Below are 27,182 nucleotides of genomic sequence, written 5' to 3'. Positions count from 1 at the left end.
ATGTTTTGTTATTGAGCGATCTGGTGTTACAAAGTGCCATGCGGAACGTGGACAAGTTGACAGGCGACGATGTCACACGAGGAATTGGATGGAGATTTCCTTTGGCACAACCCCGAGTGGATGTTTCAGCTCGACGGAGACGCGGAAACGGAACGCCAGTGTTGGAGCCAACCAGCCGAAGCCATCGATAGCATTCCCGCGATCTTCTAGCATTGTCACATCCTGGTTGATCTTGACCTCTCGGAGACGAAGGATCCAGGTGTGTCCTCAGCCTGACATGTAACCCGCCTCTCCGACCGCGTCTTCTGCGGCGCCTCCTGCCTGGTAGCAAACAGACAGGGCGTCTCAGGAAAGGAGGAATAAATGTCAACAGTGGCGGTGGTGGTTTAAAGGACTGGGTATTTAAGAGGTGATTCGTTGTACAAAGCAGTTCCATCAGCAAGGTGCGATCATACACAATTAACGATGAGACAGTAGCAAAATCAAACATGAAAAAACAGAGGAGCAAGTGGCAGGCCAAACACAGCGGCGCCATACTCTGTCTGTTCACTTCAATGTTGTTGGTCGTTGTTGGTGTGTGCATGTCCGTGTTCCCGTTTCCTGTTTGTTCCGCGTTGCCTGCCTGTTTGTTTGTGTTTTGTGTATTAAAAACCTTAAACTGCGTTTGGATCCTCACCCGCTTTGTCTCACCGTGTCACTTCGTGACAGAACGACCAACCTCCAATGGATCCAGCAGAACTCCTGTTTTGCCTACGTCAGGAGGACGCCCCAGTTGAGGAGTACACGGAGGTATTCTTGGACCTGTGCAGCGAGGTCAACTTCGATGAGAAGGCGCTCAAAGACATTTTTAAGCACGGACTAAGGGAGATCCTGCGGTATTTGATGCCGTCTACCAGAGAAATAAAGACATTCTCGGAGTTCGTCAACTTGGCGTTGCTCCTGGACGGGTCCACGCTGAGCGTGAGCACTGTAGAGACGGAAGCCGGCCGTAAGTATTTTTTGGGGGGGGGGGCAGCAAGCATCGGGATCCGTGGGCCACAGAGTGGAATCAGCCACGGACGCCCGAATGCTCCACAGTGCCTCCGCCCAGACCAGTCCCGTGCACATCCGTGATTGAGCCAGTTCCCATGGCTACCGTACCGGCGAGCTCGGCTGAGGTCCGTGCTAACCGGCTGGTCTCCAAACTGGCGGATACCCCGATGAGGTCGGCTCGGGCGGCCGGCATCCCTAAGCCGCTAGCTGGACCAGCCGGGTTGCCGGAACCAGCCGGGTCGCCGGAACCGGCCGGGTCGACGGAACCTGCCGGACCGACCGGACCGACCGGGTCGACGGAACCGACCGGGTCGAAGGAACCTGCAGAACCGTCCGGGTCGACGGAACCGACCGGGTCGAAGGAACCTGCCGAACTGTCCGGGTCGATGGAACCTGCCGAACCGACCGGGTCGATGGAACCTGCCGAACCGACCGGGTCGACGGAACCGACCGGGTCGACGGAACCTGCCGAACCGACCAGGTCGATGGAACCTGCCGAACCTGCCGAGCCGACCGGGTCGACGGAACCTGCCGAACCGACCGGGTCGACGGAACCTGCCGGGTCGACGGAACCTGCCGAACCGACCGGGTCGACGGAACCTGCCGGGTCGACGGAACCTGCCGAACCGACCGGGTCGACGGAACCTGCCGGGTCGACGGAACCTGCCGAACCGACCGGGTCGACGGAACCTGCCGGGTCGACGGAACCTGCCGAACTGACCGGGTCGACGGAACCTGCCGGGTCGACGGAACCTGCCGAACCGACCGGGTCGACGGAACCGACCGGGTCGACGGAACCGACCGGGTCGACGGAACCTGCCGAACCGACCGGGTCGATGGAACCTGCCGAACCGACCGGGTCGACGGAACCTGCCGGGTCGACGGAACCTGCCGAACCGACCGGGTCAATGAAACCTACGGAACCGACCGGGTCGATGGAACCTGCCGAACCGACCGGGTCGAGGGAATCGACCGGGTCGAAGGAACCGGCCGAGCTAACGGAACCAGCCGGGTCGCCGGAACCGACCGGGTCGACGGAACCTGCCGGACCGACCGGGTCGACGGAACCGACCGGGTCGAAGGAACCGGCCGAGCTGACGGAACCAGCCGACTCAGCCGGGTCGACTGAAATGACTGAGTCAGAGAACGCGGTCGACATCACGACACCCAAACTACCTGAACTCTCTGCCTGGCCTGAACCTATGCATGTTTCTGTTTTCCTGTGTTTTGCTTCGCTGGACTTGCCAGCCCTTCTACCTCCTGTCCCTGTTCATAGGCCCAAAGCACCACCCTTGCTGCCAACTCCGTTCTGGTCTCTGGCGCCGCCTCCAGCACCACCCTGGTCCCCGGTCCTGCTCTGGTCTCTGGCTCCGCCTCCAGCACCACCCTGGTCCCCGGTCCTGCTCTGGTCTCTGGCTCTGCCTCCAGCACCACCCTGGTCGCCGGTCCTGCTCTGGTCTCTGGCTCCGCCTCCATCACCACCCTGGTCTCTGGTCCTGCTCTGGTCTCTGGCTCCTCCTCCGGCACCACCCTGGCCTCCTGCTCTGCCGGCGCCGCCCTGGCCTCCTGCTCTGCCGGCGCCGCCCTGGCCTCCTGCTCTGCCGGCGCCGCCCTGGCCTCCTGCTCTGCCGGCGCCGCCCCGGCCTCCTGCTCTGCCGGCGCCGCCCCGGCCTCCTGCTCTGCCGGCGCCGCCCCGGCCTCCGGCTCTGCCGGCGCCGCCCCGGCCTCCGGCTCTGCCTTTGCCGCCCCGGCCTCCGGCTCTGCCGGCACCGCCCCGGCCTCCGGCTCGGCCGGCGCCACCCCGGCCTCCTGCTCGGCGGGCGCCACCACTACACGAACCCGGGCCCCCCACCCCCCATGGTTGCGCCTTCGCTCCACCCGCCTGAACTGGGTTTTGTGGACTTGGGAGCGTCTGGAAGCCGCTCGTAGGGGGGGGGGGGGGGGGCTCTGTAATGTGTCTGTCTGTGTTTTCGCCTTGTTTCTGTCTGCCGTCTCTCCCTGATGTTAATTGTTGACCCCGCCCACCTATCTGTTACCATGGACACTAATTACATTCATTCTCTTCCCCAGGTGTTTTGTCTTAGTCCTTGTCTGTCTCTGTTTTGTGATTGGTGTCTCTGTTTTGTGATTGTCTGTCTCTGTTTTGAATCCGTGTTCCCGTTTCCTGTTTGTTCCGCGTTGCCTGCCTGTTTGTTTGTGTTTTGTGTATTAAAAACCTTAAACTGCGTTTGGATCCTCACCCGCTTTGTCTCACCGTGTCACTTCGTGACACATGTATAGTGTGTCTGACATGTGTGATGCTACGTAAGTAATATTAAATTAATATTAATTACTATTAATATTAATTACTTGCTAGAATCTGAGATGCGTGTGTGCATGCGTGTGTGTATGCATGTGTGTACAGTATGCGGGTGTGTGCATGCGAGTGTGTGCATGCGTGTGTGTGTGCATGTGTGTGTGTGAAAACCTTAGCAAAAAATTGATCAGAAGCACTGATTATCTGATATGTTCTTTTAAAACATTGTTTATATTCATAAATAAATCATTAGCAATATGTCAATTTATCTTCTTTCCAGTCTTAAGAAAATATAATGCACAGTATAGTACAATATTAATTATACTTTTAACTACACAATTATTACAAAAAAGTTAAAGTAGATAAGTGAATATAATAAATATAAATGAAAGGAAATATATAGTATATAATATATAGTAAATATAAGTGAAAGGAATCATTGTGGGACTGTTGGAATGTGGAGAATTATTCAGGCTAATCAAAACTCTCATTTAGTCTCCCATTTCAACAATTCAGAATATCAGTATGTAAAGATATTTTTGTTTACATGAATTAAATATTTCCTTGTATTCCCTCTATCTTATGAATTATTAAATATATGAATACATATAGGTAATTTGTGTATATTTTCTGCTAGGTTCTAGAGCTAGACGTGCAAGGCCAATGAAAAGAGAAGTGTTAGAAGAGACATCCACATCATGGAGACTGAGCTGGCAATCACGGGTGGAACTGAATTACCTGCAAAATATAAACAAGTGTGTACAATTAAATGCATATAAATATAAATATAAATTATTTAATTAATAAGCACAAATTAATAAGTAACAGTAATATCTGTAAGTCTATACTGACCAATCTGATTGACTGTGATGGAGTCTGGAATAACCGAAAAGTTGAAGTTTGTGAGTCCACTGAGAAAGATGTCTTTCACTTGGGTTAGAGTAACATTTGGGGCACTAGAATCCATATAAAGGTTACTTTCTGTAATAGTAGAACCATTCCTGAAAGAGAACAAACATAGAGATAGAAGTTAAACAAAGAACCATAAATCAACAAATAAAAAAAGGAGAAATAAATATTCAGAACCATATTTTCTTTCTCACCTAAACTTTATAATTTGCATGAGAATGAAGTTTTTAAATTCTTTCTTGTACAATGGTTCAACCTGAAAGAAATTAGAATTGAATCAGTTGAGTATCAGCAGCCGTATCAAACACACTGATAAACTAGTCTGTCACATTTAGTACCCAGTGAGTTAAAGGCAGTGAATCATTAATATATTAATACATAATAATGTTTAAATTCATACATGCCCCATGACATGAACAATAATAAAACAGAACTAAATGAGAAAAGTGCAAAGACTAGACTTACTATATCCCTTCTAACGAGAGCCAACATTTGAGCCTTTATGTGTTTTTCAGGTTTTCTAATATGGCACCAAAATTGTTCAAGAGTCAAAATCTATTAAATTGTAAATGGAAGCATGATCAATAAAACTTACCTGATTACGGATATATGTAGATTTTTTTGCAAACTGTGAGGAGCTGGTATTGGCCAGTGCCGGATCAAAGGTTTCATTTATGCTGAAGGTCAAGTTGAAAATAGCAGTTGCATTTTGTGGTGTTGTAGGTATGATTGTTGTAGAGATGGTTGTAGTTGCGCTGGTGGTTGAAGTTGTGTTTGCTGAAGTTGTGGTAGGTGAAGTTGTGTTTGCTGAAGTTGTGGTGGAAGAAGTTGTGTTTGCTGTAGGTGTGGTAGGTGTAGTTGTGTTTGCTGTAGTTGTGTTTGCTGAAGTTGTGGTGGATGAAGTTGTGTTTGCTGAAGTTATGGTGGATGAAGTTGTGGTTGCTGTAGTTGTGGTGGGTGAAGTTGTGTTAGCTGTAGTTGTGTTTGCTGAAGCTGTGGTGGATGAAGTTGTGTTTGCTGTAGTTGTGGTGGGTGAAGTTGTGTTTGCTGTAGTTGTGTTTGCTGTAGTTGTGGTGGGTGAAGTTGTGTTTGCTGTAGTTGTGTTTGCTGTAGTTGTGGTGGGTGAAGTTGTGTTTGCTGTAGTTGTGTTTGCTGTAGTTGTGTTTGCTGAAGTTGTGGTGGAAGAAGTTGTGTTTGCTGTAGTTGTGTTTGCTGAAGTTGTGGTGGATGAAGTTGTGTTTGCTGTAGTTGTGTTTGCTGAAGTTGTGGTGGATGAAGTTGTGTTTGCTGTAGTTGTGGTGGGTGAAGTTGTGTTTGCTGTAGTTGTGTTTGCTGTAGTTGTGGTGGGTGAAGTTGTGGTGGGTGAAGTTGTGTTTGCTGTAGTTGTGGTGGGTGAAGTTGTGTTTGCTGTAGTTGTGGTGGGTGAAGTTGTGTTAGCTGTAGTTGTGTTTGCTGAAGCTGTGGTGGATGAAGTTGTGTTTGCTGTAGTTGTGGTGGGTGAAGTTGTGTTTGCTGTAGTTGTGGTAGGTGAAGTTGTGTTTGCTGAAGTTGTGTTTGCTGTAGTTTCGTATGCTGAAGTTGTGTTTGCTGAAGCAGTGTTTGCTGTAGTTGTGTTTGCTGAAGTTGTGGTGGATGAAGTTGTGTTTGCTGTAGTTGTGTTTGCTGAAGTTGTGGTGGATGAAGTTGTGTTTGCTGTAGTTGTGTTTGCTAAATTTGTGGTTGATGAAGTTGTGTTTGCTGTAGTTGTGGTGGGTGAAGTTGTGTTTGCTGTAGTTGTAGTGGATGAAGTTGTGTTTGCTGTAGTTGTGTTTGCTGAAGTTGTGGTGGATGAAGTTGTGTTTGCTGAAGTTGTGGTGGGTGAAGTTGTGTTTGCTGTAGTTGTGTTTGCTGTAGTTGTGGTAGGTGAAGTTGTGTTTGCTGAAGTTGTGGTGGATGAAGTTGTGTTTGCTGTAGTTGTGTTTGCTAAATTTGTGGTTGATGAAGTTGTGTTTGCTGTAGTTGTGGTGGGTGAAGTTGTGTTTGCTGTAGTTGTAGTGGATGAAGTTGTGTTTGCTGTAGTTGTGTTTGCTGAAGTTGTGGTGGATGAAGTTGTGTTTGCTGTAGTTGTGTTTGCTGAAGTTGTGGTGGGTGAAGTTGTGTTTGCTGTAGTTGTGTTTGCTGTAGTTGTGGTAGGTGAAGTTGTGTTTGCTGTAGTTGTGTTTGCTGAAGTTGTAGTGGATGAAGTTGTGTTTGCTGTAGTTGTGTTTGCTGTAGTTGTGGTGGGTGAAGTTGTGTTTGCTGTAGTTGTAGTGGATGAAGTTGTGTTTGCTGTAGTTGTGTTTGCTGAAGTTGTGGTGGATGAAGTTGTGTTTGCTGAAGTTGTGGTGGGTGAAGTTGTGTTTGCTGTAGTTGTGGTGGGTGAAGTTGTGTTTGCTATAGTTGTGTTTGCTGAAGTTGTGGTTGATGAAGTTGTGTTTGCTGTAGTTGTGGTGGGTAAAGTTGTGTTTGCTGTGGTTGTGTTTGCTGAAGCTGTGGTGGATGACATTGTATTAGCTGTAGTTATGTTTGCTGTAGTTGTGGTAGGTGAAGTTGTGTTTGCTGAAGTTGTGTTTGCTGAAGTTGTGGTGGATGAAGTTGTGTTTGCTGTAGTTGTGTTTGCTGTAGTTGTGGTGGATGAAGTTGTGTTTGCTGTAGTTGTGTTTTCTGAAGTTGTGGTGGGTGTAGTTGTGTTTGCTGAAGCTGTTGTGGATGAAGTTGTATTAGCTGTAGTTGTGTTTGCTGTAGTTGTGGTGGGTGAAGTTGTGTTTGCAGTAGTTGTGTTTGCTGAAGTTGTGGTGGATGAAGTTGTGTTTGCTGAAGTCGTGTTTGCTGAAGTTGTGGTGGATGAAGTTGTGTTTGCTGTAGTTGTGTATGCTGAAGTTGTGGTGGATGAAGTTGTGTTTTCTGAAGTTGTGATGGGTGAAGTTGTGTTTGCTGGAGAGATGGTGGTAGGTGTGCTGGTGTTTGTAGGTGTGTTGTTCACTGTTGAGTTTGACGTAAAATTGCAGTTAGAATATACATCACTCATTCTGATAATTTATTAAATGCAATATCATTAAAAGTTTATACTGACCAAGAACCTGGCTGACACTTATAGAATCTGGAACAATATTCAAGCTTGAGTTGGTAGTTGAATTAACGAGGATGGATTCTATTGTAGATTTAGTTGGGATTGTGCCGTTGTCACTAAATTCAAGGCTGGAGTTTGTCACAATTGAACCATTGCTAAAACACAACCACAGTTAAAAACAGGATCAAGTTCTGGATCATCAAAAGTAAAGAGAAAAATACATTCAGAGCAAGATTTTCATATAATACTTTTTACCTGAAACCATGAATGATTGCCCTGATAAAGTTTGTGAAGATTGCTCTGTAATATGCTTCAAGCTGAAAAAATAAGATATAAACAATGATCTCATTTACACAGGCATTTTGTTTTAGTCACTATTAGACCTGGATATGGTTAAAATTAACAAGTGAGTCATATACAGAGACATATAATTGTTCAAATGCAGACACTTGCCCCATGCCATGGGAAATGTGCTTATTTTCAAAGTATTCATATAAAGATGACAGAAGAATCGTACATGACCAGTATGTATAAACTATTGACAGAATGCTACCATTTATACCGTTATGGGTTCTTCACATTATGTTCAATAACAGTAGAAATACTTAGATGTCAAGATAATAATTTTGCTTTGAAACTTTTACTTTTCACTGTCAAGAAAACATACCTGCTTACGGATGAATTCAGATTTAGCTAAAAACTCTGGAGAGTTCTTATTGGCCAGCGCTGAAACAAAGGGTTCGTTGACGCTAAAGACCAAGCTGTATACTGCAGCTACTGGAGCTGTGTTTGAGGCATTTGTGGACGTGTTTGGGATTGTGTTTCCTGAAGTTGTGTTTGCTGAAGTTGTGTTTGCTGTAGTTGTGGTGGCTGAAGTTGTGGCAGGTGAAGTTGTGTTTTCTGAAGTTGTGGCAGGTGGAGTTGTGTTTTCTGAAGTTGTGGTGGGTGAAGTTGTATTTTCTGAAGTTGTGATGGGTGAAGTTGTGTTTTCTGAAGTTGTGGCAGGTGAAGTTGTGTTTTCTGAAGTTGTGGCAGGTGGAGTTGTGTTTGCTGAAGTTGTGTTTGCTGAAGTTGTGATGGGTGAAGTTGTGTTTGCTGTAGTTGTGATGGGTGAAGTTGTATTTTCTGAAGTTGTGATGGGTGAAGTTGTGTTTTCTGAAGTTGTGGTGGGTGAAGTTGTGTTTGCTGTAGTTGTGATGGGTGAAGTTGTATTTTCTGAAGTTGTGATGGGTGAAGTTGTGTTTTCTGAAGTTGTGGCAGGTGAAGTTGTGTTTTCTAGAGTTGTGGTGGCTGATGTTGTGGCAGGTGGAGTTGTGTTTTCTGAAGTTGTGGTGGATGAAGTTGTGTTTGCTGTAGTTGTGTTTTCTGAAGTTGTGATGGGTGAAGTTGTGTTTGCTGTAGTTGTGATGGGTGAAGTTGTATTTTCTGAAGTTGTGATGGGTGAAGTTGTGTTTTCTGAAGTTGTGGCAGGTGAAGTTGTGTTTTCTAGAGTTGTGGTGGCTGATGTTGTGGCAGGTGGAGTTGTGTTTTCTGAAGTTGTGGTGGATGAAGTTGTGTTTGCTGTAGTTGTGTTTTCTGAAGTTGTGGTGGGTGAAGTTGTGTTTGCTGATGTTGTGATGGGTGAAGTTGTATTTTCTGAAGTTGTGGTGGGTGAAGTTGTGTTTGCTGTAGTTGTGATGGGTGAAGTTGTATTTTCTGAAGTTGTGATGGGTGAAGTTGTGTTTTCTGAAGTTGTGGCAGGTGAAGTTGTGTTTTCTAGAGTTGTGGTGGCTGATGTTGTGGCAGGTGGAGTTGTGTTTTCTGAAGTTGTGGTGGATGAAGTTGTGTTTGCTGTAGTTGTGTTTTCTGAAGTTGTGGTGGGTGAAGTTGTGTTTGCTGATGTTTCGGTGGATGAAGTTGTGTTTGCTGTAGTTGTGTTTTCTGAAGTTGTGGTGGGTGAAGTTGTATTTTCTGAAGTTGTGATGGGTGAAGTTGTGTTTTCTGAAGTTGTGGCAGGTGAAGTTTTGTTTTCTGAAGTTGTGGCAGGTGAAGTTGTGTTTTCTGAAGTAGTGGTGGCTGAAGTTGTGGCAGGTGGAGTTGTGTTTTCTGAAGTTGTGGCAGGTGGAGTTGTGTTTTCTGAAGTTGTGGTGGGTGAAGTTGTATTTTCTGAAGTTGTAATGGGTGAAGTTGTGTTTTCTGAAGTTGTGGTGGCTGAAGTTGTGGCAAGTGGAGTTGTGTTTTCTGAAGTTGTGGCAGGTGAAGTTGTGTTTTCTGAAGTTGTAATGGGTGAAGTTGTGTTTTCTAAAGTTGTAATGGGTGAAGTTGTGTTTTCTAAAGTTGTGGTGGGTGAAGTTGTGTTTGCTGTAGTTGTGATGGGTGAAGTTGTATTTTCTGAAGTTGTTATTGGTGAAGTTGTATTTTCTGAAGTTGTGATGGGTGAAGTTGTGTTTTCTGAAGTTGTGGTAGGTGAAGTTGTGTTTTCTGAAGTTGTAATGGGTGAAGTTGTGTTTTCTGAAGTTGTGGCAGGTGAAGTTGTGTTTGCTGAAGTTGTAATGGGTGAAGTTGTGTTTTCTAAAGTTGTAATGGGTGAAGTTGTGTTTTCTAAAGTTGTAATGGGTGAAGTTGTGTTTTCTAAAGTTGTGGTGGGTGAAGTTGTGTTTGCTGTAGTTGTGATGGGTGAAGTTGTATTTTCTGAAGTTGTTATTGGTGAAGTTGTGTTTTCTGAAGTTGTGGTGGCTGAAGTTGTGGCAAGTGGAGTTGTGTTTTCTGAAGTTGTGGCAGGTGAAGTTGTGTTTTCTGAAGTTGTAATGGGTGAAGTTGTGTTTTCTAAAGTTGTAATGGGTGAAGTTGTGTTTTCTAAAGTTGTGGTGGGTGAAGTTGTGTTTGCTGTAGTTGTGATGGGTGAAGTTGTATTTTCTGAAGTTGTTATTGGTGAAGTTGTATTTTCTGAAGTTGTGATGGGTGAAGTTGTGTTTTCTGAAGTTGTGGTAGGTGAAGTTGTGTTTTCTGAAGTTGTGGCAGGTGAAGTTGTGTTTTCTGAAGTTGTGTTTGCTGTAGTTGTGTTTGCTGGAGAGATTGTGGTAGGTGTGCTGGTGGTTGCAGGTGTGTTGTTCACTGTTGAGTTTGACGTAAAATTGCAGTTAGAATATACATCACTTGTACTGATCATTTATTAAATGCAATATCATTAAAAGTTTATACTGACCAAGAACCTGGCTGACACTTATAGAATCTGGAACAATATTCAAGCTTGAGTTGGTAGTTGAATTAACGAGGATGGATTCTATTGTAGATTCAGTTGGCATGGTGCCGTTGTCACTAAATTCAAGGCTGGAATTTGTCACAATTGAACCATTGCTAAAACACAACCACAGTTAAAAACAGGATCAAGTTCTGGATCATCAAAAGTAAAGAGAAAAATACATTCAGAGCAAGATTTTCATATATTAGTTTTTACCTGAAACCATGAATGATTGCCCTGATAAAGTTTGTGAAGATTGCTCTGTAATATGCTTCAAGCTGAAAAAATAACAGATATAAACAATGATCTCATTTACACAGGCATTTTGTTTTAGTCACTATTAGACCTGGATATGGTTAAAATTAACAAATGAGTCATATACAGAGACATATAAATGTTCAAATGCAGACACTTGCCCCATGGCATGGAAAATGTGCTTATTTTCAAAGTATTCATAAAAAGACGATAGAAGAATCGTACATGACCAGTATGTCTAACCTATTGACAGAATGCTACCATTTATACCATTATGGGTTCTTCACATTATGTTCAATAACAGTAGAAATATTTAGATGTCAAGATAATAATTTTGTTTTCAAACTTTTACTTTTCACTATCAAGAAAACATACCTGCTTACGGATGAATTCAGATTTAGCTAAAAACTCTGGAGAGTTCTTATAGGCCAGCGCTGAAACAAAAGGTTCGTTGACTCTAAAGACCAAGCTGTATACTGCAGCTACTGGAGCTGTGTTTGAGTCATTTGTGGACGTGTTTGGGATTGTGTTTCCTGAAGTTGTGTTTGCTGAAGTTGTGTTTGCTTTAGTTGTGTTTTCTGAAGTTGTGGCAGGTGAAGTTGTGTTTTCTGAAGTTGTGGTGGCTGAAGTTGTGGCAGGTGGAGTTGTGTTTTCTGAAGTTGTGGCAGATGGAGTTGTGTTTTCAGAAGTTGTGGCAGGTGAAGTTGTGTTTTCTGAAGTTGTGGTGGCTGAAGTTGTGGCAGGTGGAGTTGTGTTTTCTGAAGTTGTGGCAGATGGAGTTGTGTTTTCAGAAGTTGTGGCAGGTGAAGTTGTGTTTTCTGAAGTTGTGGTGGCTGAAGTTGTGTAAGGTGGAGTTGTGTTTTCTGAAGTTGTGATGGGTGAAGTTGTGTTTTCTGAAGTTGTTATTGGTGAAGTTGTATTTTCTGAAGTTGTGATGGGTGAAGTTGTGTTTTCTGAAGTTGTGGTGGGTGAAGTTGTATTTTCTGAAGTTGTGATGGGTGAAGTTGTGTTTTCTGAAGTTGTGGCAGGTGAAGTTGTATTTTCTGAAGTTGTGGTGGCTGAAGTTGTGTTTGCTGTAGTTGTGTTTTCTGAAGTTGTGGCAGGTGAAGTTGTATTTTCTGAAGTTGTGGTGGCTGAAGTTGTGTTTGCTGTAGTTGTGTTTTCTGAAGTTGTGGCAGGTGAAGTTGTGGTGGCTGAAGTTGTGGCAGGTGGAGTTGTGTTTTCTGAAGTTGTGGCAGGTGGAGTTGTGTTTTCTGAAGTTGTGGCAGGTGAAGTTGTGTTTTCTGAAGTTGTGTTTGCTGTAGTTGTGTTTGCTGGAGAGATTGTGGTAGGTGTGCTGGTGGTTGCAGGTGTGTTGTTCACTGTTGAGTTTGACGTAAAATTGCAGTTAGAATATACATCACTTGTACTGATCATTTATTAAATGCAATATCATTAAAAGTTTATACTGACCAAGAACCTGGCTGACACTTATAGAATCTGGAACAATATTCAAGCTTGAGTTGGTAGTTGAATTAACGAGGATGGATTCTATTGTAGATTCAGTTGGCATGGTGCCGTTGTCACTAAATTCAAGGCTGGAATTTGTCACAATTGAACCATTGCTAAAACACAACCACAGTTAAAAACAGGATCAAGTTCTGGATCATCAAAAGTAAAGAGAAAAATACATTCAGAGCAAGATTTTCATATATTAGTTTTTACCTGAAACCATGAATGATTGCCCTGATAAAGTTTGTGAAGATTGCTCTGTAATATGCTTCAAGCTGAAAAAATAACAGATATAAACAATGATCTCATTTACACAGGCATTTTGTTTTAGTCACTATTAGACCTGGATATGGTTAAAATTAACAAATGAGTCATATACAGAGACATATAAATGTTCAAATGCAGACACTTGCCCCATGGCATGGAAAATGTGCTTATTTTCAAAGTATTCATAAAAAGACGATAGAAGAATCGTACATGACCAGTATGTCTAACCTATTGACAGAATGCTACCATTTATACCATTATGGGTTCTTCACATTATGTTCAATAACAGTAGAAATATTTAGATGTCAAGATAATAATTTTGTTTTCAAACTTTTACTTTTCACTATCAAGAAAACATACCTGCTTACGGATGAATTCAGATTTAGCTAAAAACTCTGGAGAGTTCTTATAGGCCAGCGCTGAAACAAAAGGTTCGTTGACTCTAAAGACCAAGCTGTATACTGCAGCTACTGGAGCTGTGTTTGAGTCATTTGTGGACGTGTTTGGGATTGTGTTTCCTGAAGTTGTGTTTGCTGAAGTTGTGTTTGCTTTAGTTGTGTTTTCTGAAGTTGTGGCAGGTGAAGTTGTGTTTTCTGAAGTTGTGGTGGCTGAAGTTGTGGCAGGTGGAGTTGTGTTTTCTGAAGTTGTGGCAGATGGAGTTGTGTTTTCAGAAGTTGTGGCAGGTGAAGTTGTGTTTTCTGAAGTTGTGGTGGCTGAAGTTGTGGAAGGTGGAGTTGTGTTTTCTGAAGTTGTGATGGGTGAAGTTGTGTTTTCTGAAGTTGTTATTGGTGAAGTTGTATTTTCTGAAGTTGTGATGGGTGAAGTTGTGTTTTCTGAAGTTGTGGTGGGTGAAGTTGTATTTTCTGAAGTTGTGATGGGTGAAGTTGTGTTTTCTGAAGTTGTGGCAGGTGAAGTTGTATTTTCTGAAGTTGTGGTGGCTGAAGTTGTGTTTGCTGTAGTTGTGTTTTCTGAAGTTGTGGCAGGTGAAGTTGTATTTTCTGAAGTTGTGGTGGCTGAAGTTGTGTTTGCTGTAGTTGTGTTTTCTGAAGTTGTGGCAGGTGAAGTTGTGGTGGCTGAAGTTGTGGCAGGTGGAGTTGTGTTTTCTGAAGTTGTGGCAGGTGGAGTTGTGTTTTCTGAAGTTGTGGCAGGTGAAGTTGTGTTTTCTGAAGTTGTGTTTGCTGTAGTTGTGTTTGCTGGAGAGATTGTGGTAGGTGTGCTGGTGGTTGCAGGTGTGTTGTTCACTGTTGAGTTTGACGTAAAATTGCAGTTAGAATATACATCACTTGTACTGATCATTTATTAAATGCAATATCATTAAAAGTTTATACTGACCAAGAACCTGGCTGACACTTATAGAATCTGGAACAATATTCAAGCTTGAGTTGGTAGTTGAATTAACGAGGATGGATTCTATTGTAGATTCAGTTGGCATGGTGCCGTTGTCACTAAATTCAAGGCTGGAATTTGTCACAATTGAACCATTGCTAAAACACAACCACAGTTAAAAACAGGATCAAGTTCTGGATCATCAAAAGTAAAGAGAAAAATACATTCAGAGCAAGATTTTCATATATTAGTTTTTACCTGAAACCATGAATGATTGCCCTGATAAAGTTTGTGAAGATTGCTCTGTAATATGCTTCAAGCTGAAAAAATAACAGATATAAACAATGATCTCATTTACACAGGCATTTTGTTTTAGTCACTATTAGACCTGGATATGGTTAAAATTAACAAATGAGTCATATACAGAGGCATATAAATGTTCAAATGCAGACACTTGCCCCATGGCATGGAAAATGTGCTTATTTTCAAAGTATTCATAAAAAGACGATAGAAGAATCGTACATGACCAGTATGTCTAACCTATTGACAGAATGCTACCATTTATACCATTATGGGTTCTTCACATTATGTTCAATAACAGTAGAAATATTTAGATGTCAAGATAATAATTTTGTTTTCAAACTTTTACTTTTCACTATCAAGAAAACATACCTGCTTACGGATGAATTCAGATTTAGCTAAAAACTCTGGAGAGTTCTTATAGGCCAGCGCTGAAACAAAAGGTTCGTTGACTCTAAAGACCAAGCTGTATACTGCAGCTACTGGAGCTGTGTTTGAGTCATTTGTGGACGTGTTTGGGATTGTGTTTCCTGAAGTTGTGTTTGCTGAAGTTGTGTTTGCTTTAGTTGTGTTTTCTGAAGTTGTGGCAGGTGAAGTTGTGTTTTCTGAAGTTGTGGTGGCTGAAGTTGTGGCAGGTGGAGTTGTGTTTTCTGAAGTTGTGGCAGATGGAGTTGTGTTTTCAGAAGTTGTGGCAGGTGAAGTTGTGTTTTCTGAAGTTGTGGTGGCTGAAGTTGTGGAAGGTGGAGTTGTGTTTTCTGAAGTTGTGATGGGTGAAGTTGTGTTTTCTGAAGTTGTTATTGGTGAAGTTGTATTTTCTGAAGTTGTGATGGGTGAAGTTGTGTTTTCTGAAGTTGTGGTGGGTGAAGTTGTATTTTCTGAAGTTGTGATGGGTGAAGTTGTGTTTTCTGAAGTTGTGGCAGGTGAAGTTGTATTTTCTGAAGTTGTGGTGGCTGAAGTTGTGTTTGCTGTAGTTGTGTTTTCTGAAGTTGTGGCAGGTGAAGTTGTATTTTCTGAAGTTGTGGTGGCTGAAGTTGTGTTTGCTGTAGTTGTGTTTTCTGAAGTTGTGGCAGGTGAAGTTGTGGTGGCTGAAGTTGTGGCAGGTGGAGTTGTGTTTTCTGAAGTTGTGGCAGGTGGAGTTGTGTTTTCTGAAGTTGTGGCAGGTGAAGTTGTGTTTTCTGAAGTTGTGTTTGCTGTAGTTGTGTTTGCTGGAGAGATTGTGGTAGGTGTGCTGGTGGTTGCAGGTGTGTTGTTCACTGTTGAGTTTGACGTAAAATTGCAGTTAGAATATACATCACTTGTACTGATCATTTATTAAATGCAATATCATTAAAAGTTTATACTGACCAAGAACCTGGCTGACACTTATAGAATCTGGAACAATATTCAAGCTTGAGTTGGTAGTTGAATTAACGAGGATGGATTCTATTGTAGATTCAGTTGGCATGGTGCCGTTGTCACTAAATTCAAGGCTGGAATTTGTCACAATTGAACCATTGCTAAAACACAACCACAGTTAAAAACAGGATCAAGTTCTGGATCATCAAAAGTAAAGAGAAAAATACATTCAGAGCAAGATTTTCATATATTAGTTTTTACCTGAAACCATGAATGATTGCCCTGATAAAGTTTGTGAAGATTGCTCTGTAATATGCTTCAAGCTGAAAAAATAACAGATATAAACAATGATCTCATTTACACAGGCATTTTGTTTTAGTCACTATTAGACCTGGATATGGTTAAAATTAACAAATGAGTCATATACAGAGACATATAAATGTTCAAATGCAGACACTTGCCCCATGGCATGGAAAATGTGCTTATTTTCAAAGTATTCATAAAAAGACGATAGAAGAATCGTACATGACCAGTATGTCTAACCTATTGACAGAATGCTACCATTTATACCATTATGGGTTCTTCACATTATGTTCAATAACAGTAGAAATATTTAGATGTCAAGATAATAATTTTGTTTTCAAACTTTTACTTTTCACTATCAAGAAAACATACCTGCTTACGGATGAATTCAGATTTAGCTAAAAACTCTGGAGAGTTCTTATAGGCCAGCGCTGAAACAAAAGGTTCGTTGACTCTAAAGACCAAGCTGTATACTGCAGCTACTGGAGCTGTGTTTGAGTCATTTGTGGACGTGTTTGGGATTGTGTTTCCTGAAGTTGTGTTTGCTGAAGTTGTGTTTGCTTTAGTTGTGTTTTCTGAAGTTGTGGCAGGTGAAGTTGTGTTTTCTGAAGTTGTGGTGGCTGAAGTTGTGGCAGGTGGAGTTGTGTTTTCTGAAGTTGTGGCAGATGGAGTTGTGTTTTCAGAAGTTGTGGCAGGTGAAGTTGTGTTTTCTGAAGTTGTGGTGGCTGAAGTTGTGGAAGGTGGAGTTGTGTTTTCTGAAGTTGTGATGGGTGAAGTTGTGTTTTCTGAAGTTGTTATTGGTGAAGTTGTATTTTCTGAAGTTGTGATGGGTGAAGTTGTGTTTTCTGAAGTTGTGGTGGGTGAAGTTGTATTTTCTGAAGTTGTGATGGGTGAAGTTGTGTTTTCTGAAGTTGTGGCAGGTGAAGTTGTATTTTCTGAAGTTGTGGTGGCTGAAGTTGTGTTTGCTGTAGTTGTGTTTTCTGAAGTTGTGGCAGGTGAAGTTGTATTTTCTGAAGTTGTGGTGGCTGAAGTTGTGTTTGCTGAAGTTGTGGTGGCTGAAGTTGTGGCAGGTGAAGTTGTGGTGGCTGAAGTTGTGGCAGGTGGAGTTGTGTTTTCTGAAGTTGTGGCAGGTGGAGTTGTGTTTTCAGAAGTTGTGGCAGGTGGAGTTGTGTTTTCTGAAGTTGTGATGGGTGAAGTTGTGTTTTCTGAAGTTGTTATTGGTGAAGTTGTATTTTCTGAAGTTGTGATGGGTGAAGTTGTGTTTTCTGAAGTTGTGGTGGGTGAAGTTGTATTTTCTGAAGTTGTGATGGGTGAAGTTGTGTTTTCTGAAGTTGTGGCAGGTGAAGTTGTATTTTCTGAAGTTGTGGTGGCTGAAGTTGTGTTTGCTGTAGTTGTGTTTTCTGAAGTTGTGGCAGGTGAAGTTGTGTTTTCTGAAGTTGTGGTGGCTGAAGTTGTGGCAGGTGGAGTTGTGTTTTCTGAAGTTGTGGCAGGTGGAGTTGTGTTTTCAGAAGTTGTGGCAGGTGAAGTTGTGTTTTCTGAAGTTGTGATGGGTGAAGTTGTGTTTTCTGAAGTTGTGTTTGCTGTAGTTGTGTTTGCTGGAGAGATTGTGGTAGGTGTGCTGGTGGTTGTAGGTGTGTTGTTCACTGTTGAGTTTGACGTAAAATTGCAGTTAGAATATACATCACTTGTACTGATCATTTATTAAATGCAATATCATTAAAAGTTTATACTGACCAAGAACCTGGCTGACACTTATAGAATCTGGAACAATATTCAAGCTTGAGTTGGTAGTTGAATTAACGAGGATGGATTCTATTGTAGAATCAGTTGGGATGGTGCCGTTGTCACTAAATTCAAGGCTGGAATTTGTCACAATTGAACCATTGCTAAAACACAACCACAGTTAAAAACAGGATCAAGTTCTGGATCATCAAAAGTAAAGAGAACAATACATTCAGAGCAAGATTTTCATATATTAGTTTTTACCTGAAACCATGAATGATTGCCCTGATAAAGTTTGTGAAGATTACTCTGTAATATGCTTCAAGCTGAAAAAATAACAGATATAAACAATGATCTCATTTACACAGGCATTTTGTTTTAGTCACTATTAGACCTGGATATGGTTAAAATTAACAAATGAGTCATATACAGAGACATATAAATGTTCAAATGCAGACACTTGCCCCATGGCATGGAAAATGTGCTTATTTTCAAAGTATTCATAAAAAGACGATAGAAGAATCGTACATGACCAGTATGTCTAACCTATTGACAGAATGCTACCATTTATACCGTTATGGGTTCTTCACCTTATGTTCAATAACAGTAGAAATATTTAGATGTCAAGATAATAATTTTGTTTTGAAACTTTTACTTTTCACTATCAAGAAAACATACCTGCTTACGGATGAATTCAGATTTAGCTAAAAACTCTGGAGAGTTCTTATTGGCCAGCGCTGAAACAAAGGGTTCGTTGACGCTAAAGACCAAGCTGTATACTGCAGCTACTGGAGCTGTGTTTGAGTCATTTGTGGACGTGTTTGGGATTGTGTTTCCTGAAGTTGTGTTTGCTGTAGTTGTGTTTGCTGTAGTTGTGTTTTCTGAAGTTGTGGCAGGTGAAGTTGTGTTTTCGGAAGTTGTGGTGGCTGAAGTTGTGGCAGGTGGAGTTGTGTTTTCTGAAGTTGTGGCAGGTGGAGTTGTGTTTTCAGAAGTTGTGGCAGGTGAAGTTGTGTTTTCTGAAGTTGTGATGGGTGAAGTTGTGTTTTCTGAAATTGTTATTGGTGAAGTTGTATTTTCTGAAGTTGTGATGGGTGAAGTTGTGTTTTCTGAAGTTGTGGTGGGTGAAGTTGTATTTTCTGAATTTGTGTTTTCTGAAGTTGTGGCAGGTGAAGTTGTGTTTTCTGAAGTTGTGTTTGCTGTAGTTGTGTTTGCTGGAGAGATTGTGGTAGGTGTGCTGGTGGTTGTAGGTGTGTTGTTCACTGTTGAGTTTGACGTAAAATTGCAGTTAGAATATACATCACTTGTACTGATCATTTATTAAATGCAATATCATTAAAAGTTTATACTGACCAAGAACCTGGCTGACACTTATAGAATCTGGAACAATATTCAAGCTTGAGTTGGTAGTTGAATTAACGAGGATGGATTCTATTGTAGAATCAGTTGGGATGGTGCCGTTGTCACTAAATTCAAGGCTGGAATTTGTCACAATTGAACCATTGCTAAAACACAACCACAGTTAAAAACAGGATCAAGTTCTGGATCATCAAAAGTAAAGAGAACAATACATTCAGAGCAAGATTTTCATATATTAGTTTTTACCTGAAACCATGAATGATTGCCCTGATAAAGTTTGTGAAGATTACTCTGTAATATGCTTCAAGCTGAAAAAATAACAGATATAAACAATGATCTCATTTACACAGGCATTTTGTTTTAGTCACTATTAGACCTGGATATGGTTAAAATTAACAAATGAGTCATATACAGAGACATATAAATGTTCAAATGCAGACACTTGCCCCATGGCATGGAAAATGTGCTTATTTTCAAAGTATTCATAAAAAGACGATAGAAGAATTGTACATGACCAGTATGTCTAACCTATTGACAGAATGCTACCATTTATACCGTTATGGGTTCTTCACCTTATGTTCAATAACAGTAGAAATATTTAGATGTCAAGATAATAATTTTGTTTTGAAACTTTTACTTTTCACTATCAAGAAAACATACCTGCTTACGGATGAATTCAGATTTAGCTAAAAACTCTGGAGAGTTCTTAATGGCCAGCGCTGAAACAAAGGGTTCGTTGACGCTAAAGACCAAGCTGTATACTGCAGCTACTGGAGCTGTGTTTGAGTCATTTGTGGACGTATTTGGGATTGTGTTTGCTGAAGTTGTGTTTGCTGAAGTTGCATTTTCTGAATTTGCGTCAGGTGAAGTTGTGTTTGCTGAAGTTGTGTTTGCTGAAGTTGCATTTTCTGAATTTGCGTCGGGTGAAGTTGTGTTTGATGAAGTTGTGTTTGCTGAAGTTGCATTTTCTGAAGTTGCGTTGGGTGAAGTTGTGTTTGCTGAAGTTCCATTTTCTGAATTTGCGTCGGGTGAAGTTGTGTTTGCTGAAGTTGCATTTTCTGAATTTGCTTCGGGTGAAGTTGTGTTTGCTGAAGTTGCATTTTCTGAATTTGCGTCGGGTGAAGTTGTGTTTGCTGAAGTTGTGTTTGCTGAAGTTGTATTTTCTGAATTTGCGTCGGGTAAAGTTGTGTTTGCTGAAGTTGCATTTTCTGAATTTGCGTCGGGTGAAGTTGTATTTGCTAAAGTTGTGTTTGCTGAAGTTGCATTTTCTGAATTTGCGTCGGGTGAAGTTGTGTTTGCTGAAGTTGTATTTGCTGACGTTGTATTTTCTGAATTTGCGTCGGGTGAAGTTGTGTTTGCTGAAGTTGTATTTTCTGAATTTGCATCGGGTAAAGTTGTGTTTGCTGAAGTTGTGTTTGCTGAAGTTGCATTTTCTGAATTTGAGTCGGGTAAAGTTGTGTTTGCTGAAGTTGTGTTTGCTGAAGTTGCATTTTCTGAATTTGCGTCAGGTGAAGTTGTGTTTGCTGAAGTAGCATTTTCTGAAGTTGTGTCGGGTGAAGTTGTGTTTGCTGAAGTTGCATTTTCTGAATTTGCGTCGGGTGAAGTTGTGTTTGCTGAAGTTGCATTTTCTGAATTTGCGTCGGGTGAAGTTGAGTTTGCTGAAGTTGTGTTTGCTGAAGTTGCATTTTCTGAATTTGCGTCAGGTGAAGTTGTGTTTGCTGAAGTTGTATTTTCTGAATTTGCGTTGGGTGAAGTTGTGTTTGCTGAAGTTGCATTTTCTGAAGTTGCGTCGGGTGAAGTTGTGTTTGCTGAAGTTGTGTTTGCTGAAGTTGCATTTTCTGAATTTGCGTCGGGTGAAGTTGTGTTTGCTGAAGTTGTGTTTGCTGAAGTTGCATTTTCTGAAGTTGCGTCAGTTAAAGTTGTGTTTGCTGAAGTTGTGTTTGCTGAAGTTGCATTTTCTGAATTTGCGTCGGGTGAAGTTGTGTTTGCTGAAGTTGTGTTTGCTGAAGTTGCATTTTCTGAATTTGCGTCGGGTGAAGTTGTGTTTGATGAAGTTGTGTTTGCTGAAGTTGCATTTTCTGAAGTTGCGTTGGGTGAAGTTGTGTTTGCTGAAGTTGCATTTTCTGAATTTGCGTCGGGTGAAGTTGTGTTTGCTGAAGTTGCATTTTCTGAATTTGCTTCGGGTGAAGTTGTGTTTGCTGAAGTTGCATTTTCTGAATTTGCGTCGGGTGAAGTTGTGTTTGCTAAAGTTGTGTTTGCTGAAGTTGCATTTTCTGAATTTGCGTCGGGTGAAGTTGTGTTTGCTGAAGTTGTATTTGCTGACGTTGTATTTTCTGAATTTGCGTCGGGTGAAGTTGTGTTTGCTGAAGTTGTATTTTCTGAATTTGCATCGGGTAAAGTTGTGTTTGCTGAAGTTGTGTTTGCTGAAGTTGCATTTTCTGACTTTGAGTCGGGTAAAGTTGTGTTTGCTGAAGTTGTGTTTGCTGGAGTTGCATTTTCTGAATTTGCGTCAGGTGAAGTTGTGTTTGCTGAAGTAGCATTTTCTGAAGTTGTGTCGGGTGAAGTTGTGTTTGCTGAAGTTGCATTTTCTGAATTTGCGTCGGGTGAAGTTGTGTTTGCTGAAGTTGCATTTTCTGAATTTGCGTCGGGTGAAGTCGAGTTTGCTGAAGTTGTGTTTGCTGAAGTTGCATTTTCTGAATTTGCGTCAGGTAAAGTTGTGTTTGCTGAAGTTGCATTTTCTGAATTTGCGTTGGGTGAAGTTGTGTTTGCTGAAGTTGTGTTTGCTGAAGTTGCATTTTCTGAATTTGCGTCGGGTGAAGTTGTGTTTTCTGAAGAGATGTTTGTAGGTGTGTTGGTCACTGTTGAGTTTGAGGTAAAATTGCAGTTAGAATATACATCACTTGTACTGATCATTTATTAAATGCAATATCATTAAAAGTTTATACTGACCAAGAACCTGGCTGACACTTATAGAATTTGGAACAATATTTAAGCTTGAGTTGGTAGTTGAATTAACGAGGATGGATGCTATTGTAGAATCAGTTGGGATGGTGCCGTTGTCACTAAATTCAAGGCTGGAATTTGTCACAATTGAACCATTGCTAAAACACAACCACAGTTAAAAACAGGATCAAGTTCTGGATCATCAAAAGTAAAGAGAAAAATACATTCAGAGCAAGATTTTCATATATTAGTTTTTACCTGAAACCATGAATGATTGCCCTGATAAAGTTTGTGAAGATTTCTCTGTAATTTGCTTCAAGCTGAAAAAATAAGATATAAACAATGATCTCATTTACACAGGCATTTTGTTTTAGTCTCTATTAGACCTGGATATGGTTAAAGTTAACGAGTGAGTCATATACAGAGACATATAAATGTTCAAATGCAGACACTTGCCCCATGGCATGGAAAATGTGCTTATTTTCACAGTATTCATATAAAGATGACAGAAGAATCGTACATGACCAGTATGTATAAACTATTGACAGAATGCTACCATTTATACCGTTATGGGTTCTTCACCTTATAATCAATAACAGTAGAAATATTTAGATGTCAAGATAATAATTTTGTTTTGAAACTTTTACTTTTCACTATCAAGAAAACATACCTGCTTACGGATGAATTCAGATTTAGCTAAAAACTCTGGAGAGTTCTTATTGGCCAGCGCTGAAACAAAGGGTTCGTTGACGCTAAAGACCAAGCTGTATACTGCAGCTACTGGAGCTGTGTTTGAGTCATTTGTGGACGTATTTGGGATTGTGTTTGCTGAAGTTGTGTTTGCTGAAGTTGTGTTTGCTGAAGTCGTGTTTACTGAAGTTGTATTTTCTGAATTTGCTTCGGGTGAAGTTGTGTTTGCTGAAGTTGCATTTTCTGAATTTGCGTCGGGTGAAGTTGTGTTTGCTGAAGTTGCATTTTCTGAATTTGCGTCGGGTGAAGTTGTGTTTGCTGAAGTTGTATTTTCTGAATTTGCGTTGGGTGAAGTTGTGTTTGCTGAAGTTGCATTTTCTGAAGTTGCGTCGGGTGAAGTTGTGTTTGCTGAAGTTGTGTTTGCTGAAGTTGCATTTTCTGAATTTGCGTCAGGTGAAGTTGTGTTTGCTGAAGTTGCATTTTCTGAAGTTGCGTCGGGTGAAGTTGTGTTTGCTGAAGTTGTGTTTGCTGAAGTTGCATTTTCTGAATTTGCGTCAGGTGAAGTTGTGTTTGCTGAAGTTGTGTTTGCTGAAGTTGCATTTTCTGAATTTGCGTCGGGTGAAGTTGTGTTTGCTGAAGTTGTGTTTGCTGAAGTTGCATTTTCTGAATTTGCGTCGGGTGAAGTTGTGTTTGATGAAGTTGTGTTTGCTGAAGTTGCATTTTCTGAAGTTGCGTTGGGTGAAGTTGTGTTTGCTGAAGTTGCATTTTCTGAATTTGCGTCGGGTGAAGTTGTGTTTGCTGAAGTTGCATTTTCTGAATTTGCTTCGGGTGAAGTTGTGTTTGCTGAAGTTGCATTTTCTGAATTTGCGTCGGGTGAAGTTGTGTTTGCTGAAGTTGTATTTTCTGAATTTGCGTCGGGTAAAGTTGTGTTTGCTGAAGTTGCATTTTCTGAATTTGCGTCGGGTGAAGTTGTGTTTGCTAAAGTTGTGTTTGCTGAAGTTGCATTTTCTGAATTTGCGTCGGGTGAAGTTGTGTTTGCTGAAGTTGTATTTGCTGACGTTGTATTTTCTGAATTTGCGTCGGGTGAAGTTGTGTTTGCTGAAGTTGTATTTTCTGAATTTGCATCGGGTAAAGTTGTGTTTGCTGAAGTTGTGTTTGCTGAAGTTGCATTTTCTGACTTTGAGTCGGGTAAAGTTGTGTTTGCTGAAGTTGTGTTTGCTGAAGTTGCATTTTCTGAATTTGCGTCAGGTGAAGTTGTGTTTGCTGAAGTAGCATTTTCTGAAGTTGTGTCGGGTGAAGTTGTGTTTGCTGAAGTTGCATTTTCTGAATTTGCGTCGGGTGAAGTTGTGTTTGCTGAAGTTGCATTTTCTGAATTTGCGTCGGGTGAAGTTGAGTTTGCTGAAGTTGTGTTTGCTGAAGTTGCATTTTCTGAATTTGCGTCAGGTAAAGTTGTGTTTGCTGAAGTTGCATTTTCTGAATTTGCGTCGGGTGAAGTTGAGTTTGCTGAAGTTGTGTTTGCTGAAGTTGCATTTTCTGAATTTGCGTCGGGTGAAGTTGTGTTTTCTGAAGAGATGTTTGTAGGTGTGTTGGTCACTGTTGAGTTTGAGGTAAAATTGCAGTTAGAATATACATCACTTGTACTGATCATTTATTAAATGCAATATCATTAAAAGTTTATACTGACCAAGAACCTGGCTGACACTTATAGAATTTGGAACAATATTTAAGCTTGAGTTGGTAGTTGAATTAACGAGGATGGATGCTATTGTAGAATCAGTTGGGATGGTGCCGTTGTCACTAAATTCAAGGCTGGAATTTGTCACAATTGAACCATTGCTAAAACACAACCACAGTTAAAAACAGGATCAAGTTCTGGATCATCAAAAGTAAAGAGAAAAATACATTCAGAGCAAGATTTTCATATATTAGTTTTTACCTGAAACCATGAATGATTGCCTTGATAAAGTTTGTGAAGATTTCTCTGTAATTTGCTTCAAGCTGAAAAAATAAGATATAAACAATGATCTCATTTACACAGGCATTTTGTTTTAGTCTCTATTAGACCTGGATATGGTTAAAGTTAACGAGTGAGTCATATACAGAGACATATAAATGTTCAAATGCAGACACTTGCCCCATGGCATGGAAAATGTGCTTATTTTCACAGTATTCATATAAAGATGACAGAAGAATCGTACATGACCAGTATGTATAAACTATTGACAGAATGCTACCATTTATACCGTTATGGGTTCTTCACCTTATGTTCAATAACAGTAGAAATATTTAGATGTCAAGATAATAATTTTGTTTTGAAACTTTTACTTTTCACTATCAAGAAAACATACCTGCTTACGGATGAATTCAGATTTAGCTAAAAACTCTGGAGAGTTCTTATTGGCCAGCGCTGAAACAAAGGGTTCGTTGACGCTAAAGACCAAGCTGTATACTGCAGCTACTGGAGCTGTGTTTGAGTCATTTGTGGACGTATTTGGGATTGTGTTTGCTGAAGTTGTGTTTGCTGAAGTTGTGTTTGCTGAAGTCGTGTTTACTGAAGTTGTATTTTCTGAATTTGCTTCGGGTGAAGTTGTGTTTGCTGAAGTTGCATTTTCTGAATTTGCGTCGGGTGAAGTTGTGTTTGCTGAAGTTGTATTTTCTGAATTTGCGTTGGGTGAAGTTGTGTTTGCTGAAGTTGCATTTTCTGAAGTTGCGTCGGGTGAAGTTGTGTTTGCTGAAGTTGTTTTTGCTGAAGTTGCATTTTCTGAATTTGCGTCAGGTGAAGTTGTGTTTCCTGAAGTTGTGTTTGCTGAAGTTGCATTTTCTGAATTTGCGTCAGTTAAAGTTGTGTTTGCTGAAGTTGTGTTTGCTGAAGTTGCATTTTCTGAATTTGCGTCGGGTGAAGTTGTGTTTGCTGAAGTTGTGTTTGCTGAAGTTGCATTTTCTGAATTTGCGTCGGGTGAAGTTGTGTTTGATGAAGTTGTGTTTGCTGAAGTTGCATTTTCTGAAGTTGCGTTGGGTGAAGTTGTGTTTGCTGAAGTTGTATTTTCTGAATTTGCGTCGGGTAAAGTTGTGTTTGCTGAAGTTGCATTTTCTGAATTTGCGTCGGGTGAAGTTGTGTTTGCTAAAGTTGTGTTTGCTGAAGTTGCATTTTCTGAATTTGCGTCGGGTGAAGTTGTGTTTGATGAAGTTGTGTTTGCTGAAGTTGCATTTTCTGAAGTTGCGTTGGGTGAAGTTGTGTTTGCTGAAGTTCCATTTTCTGAATTTGCGTCGGGTGAAGTTGTGTTTGCTGAAGTTGCATTTTCTGAATTTGCTTCGGGTGAAGTTGTGTTTGCTGAAGTTGCATTTTCTGAATTTGCGTCGGGTGAAGTTGTGTTTGCTGAAGTTGTGTTTGCTGAAGTTGTATTTTCTGAATTTGCGTCGGGTAAAGTTGTGTTTGCTGAAGTTGCATTTTCTGAATTTGCGTCGGGTGAAGTTGTGTTTGCTAAAGTTGTGTTTGCTGAAGTTGCATTTTCTGAATTTGCGTCGGGTGAAGTTGTGTTTGCTGAAGTTGTATTTGCTGACGTTGTATTTTCTGAATTTGCGTCGGGTGAAGTTGTGTTTGCTGAAGTTGTATTTTCTGAATTTGCATCGGGTAAAGTTGTGTTTGCTGAAGTTGTGTTTGCTGAAGTTGCATTTTCTGACTTTGAGTCAGGTGAAGTTGTGTTTGCTGAAGTTGCATTTTCTGAATTTGCGTCAGGTAAAGTTGTGTTTGCTGAAGTTGCATTTTCTGAATTTGCGTCGGGTGAAGTTGTGTTTGCTGAAGTTGTGTTTGCTGAAGTTGCATTTTCTGAATTTGCGTCGGGTGAAGTTGTGTTTTCTGAAGAGATGTTTGTAGGTGTGTTGGTCACTGTTGAGTTTGAGGTAAAATTGCAGTTAGAATATACATCACTTGTACTGATCATTTATTAAATGCAATATCATTAAAAGTTTATACTGACCAAGAACCTGGCTGACACTTATAGAATTTGGAACAATATTTAAGCTTGAGTTGGTAGTTGAATTAACGAGGATGGATGCTATTGTAGAATCAGTTGGGATGGTGCCGTTGTCACTAAATTCAAGGCTGGAATTTGTCACAATTGAACCATTGCTAAAACACAACCACAGTTAAAAACAGGATCAAGTTCTGGATCATCAAAAGTAAAGAGAAAAATACATTCAGAGCAAGATTTTCATATATTAGTTTTTACCTGAAACCATGAATGATTGCCTTGATAAAGTTTGTGAAGATTTCTCTGTAATTTGCTTCAAGCTGAAAAAATAAGATATAAACAATGATCTCATTTACACAGGCATTTTGTTTTAGTCTCTATTAGACCTGGATATGGTTAAAGTTAACGAGTGAGTCATATACAGAGACATATAAATGTTCAAATGCAGACACTTGCCCCATGGCATGGAAAATGTGCTTATTTTCACAGTATTCATATAAAGATGACAGAAGAATCGTACATGACCAGTATGTATAAACTATTGACAGAATGCTACCATTTATACCGTTATGGGTTCTTCACCTTATGTTCAATAACAGTAGAAATATTTAGATGGCAAGATAATAATTTTGTTTGTAAACTTTTACTTTTCACCAGGGGTGTCAAACTCAAATTTAC

The 27,182-nt window shown here is 40.9% G+C and overlaps 1 protein-coding gene and 3 long non-coding RNA genes across 4 annotated transcripts; all 4 read right to left on the bottom strand.

Moving 5' to 3' along the window:
• Positions 1 to 3,528: 3,528 nt before the first annotated feature.
• Positions 3,529 to 8,256, bottom strand: LOC125145261 (mucin-22-like; the record flags this gene model as incomplete). Its single annotated transcript, XM_047816691.1, has 9 exons — positions 3,529 to 4,066; positions 4,181 to 4,329; positions 4,432 to 4,493; positions 4,833 to 5,528; positions 5,931 to 5,944; positions 6,626 to 7,237; positions 7,329 to 7,480; positions 7,581 to 7,642; positions 7,993 to 8,256. Coding segments are annotated over 9 exons (2,103 nt in total), but the record flags the coding sequence as incomplete, so codon positions are not given.
• Positions 8,257 to 18,683: 10,427 nt separating this feature from the next.
• Positions 18,684 to 19,811, bottom strand: LOC113643880. The gene is made up of 4 exons (XR_003440890.2): positions 19,561 to 19,811; positions 19,147 to 19,208; positions 18,895 to 19,046; positions 18,684 to 18,803 (listed from the first exon to the last, which is right to left on the bottom strand). It is a non-coding gene; the product is annotated as an uncharacterized LOC113643880 (long non-coding RNA).
• A 1,808-nt stretch (positions 19,812 to 21,619) lies between these two features.
• LOC113643882 lies at positions 21,620 to 22,765 on the bottom strand. Its single transcript, XR_007143465.1, has 4 exons — positions 22,514 to 22,765; positions 22,102 to 22,163; positions 21,850 to 22,001; positions 21,620 to 21,758 (listed from the first exon to the last, which is right to left on the bottom strand). It is a non-coding gene; the product is annotated as an uncharacterized LOC113643882 (long non-coding RNA).
• Positions 22,766 to 24,005: 1,240 nt separating this feature from the next.
• LOC125145145 lies at positions 24,006 to 25,134 on the bottom strand. The gene is made up of 4 exons (XR_007143467.1): positions 24,882 to 25,134; positions 24,470 to 24,531; positions 24,218 to 24,369; positions 24,006 to 24,126 (listed from the first exon to the last, which is right to left on the bottom strand). It is a non-coding gene; the product is annotated as an uncharacterized LOC125145145 (long non-coding RNA).
• Positions 25,135 to 27,182: the final 2,048 nt, after the last annotated feature.

The sequence above is a fragment of the Tachysurus fulvidraco genome, chromosome 7 (assembly GCF_022655615.1).
Source record: "Tachysurus fulvidraco isolate hzauxx_2018 chromosome 7, HZAU_PFXX_2.0, whole genome shotgun sequence".
NCBI classification, from domain to species: Eukaryota; Metazoa; Chordata; class Actinopteri; order Siluriformes; family Bagridae; genus Tachysurus; species Tachysurus fulvidraco.
Note: the sequence above shows the minus strand (reverse complement) of the source record. Positions and strands in the feature narration are given on the sequence as shown.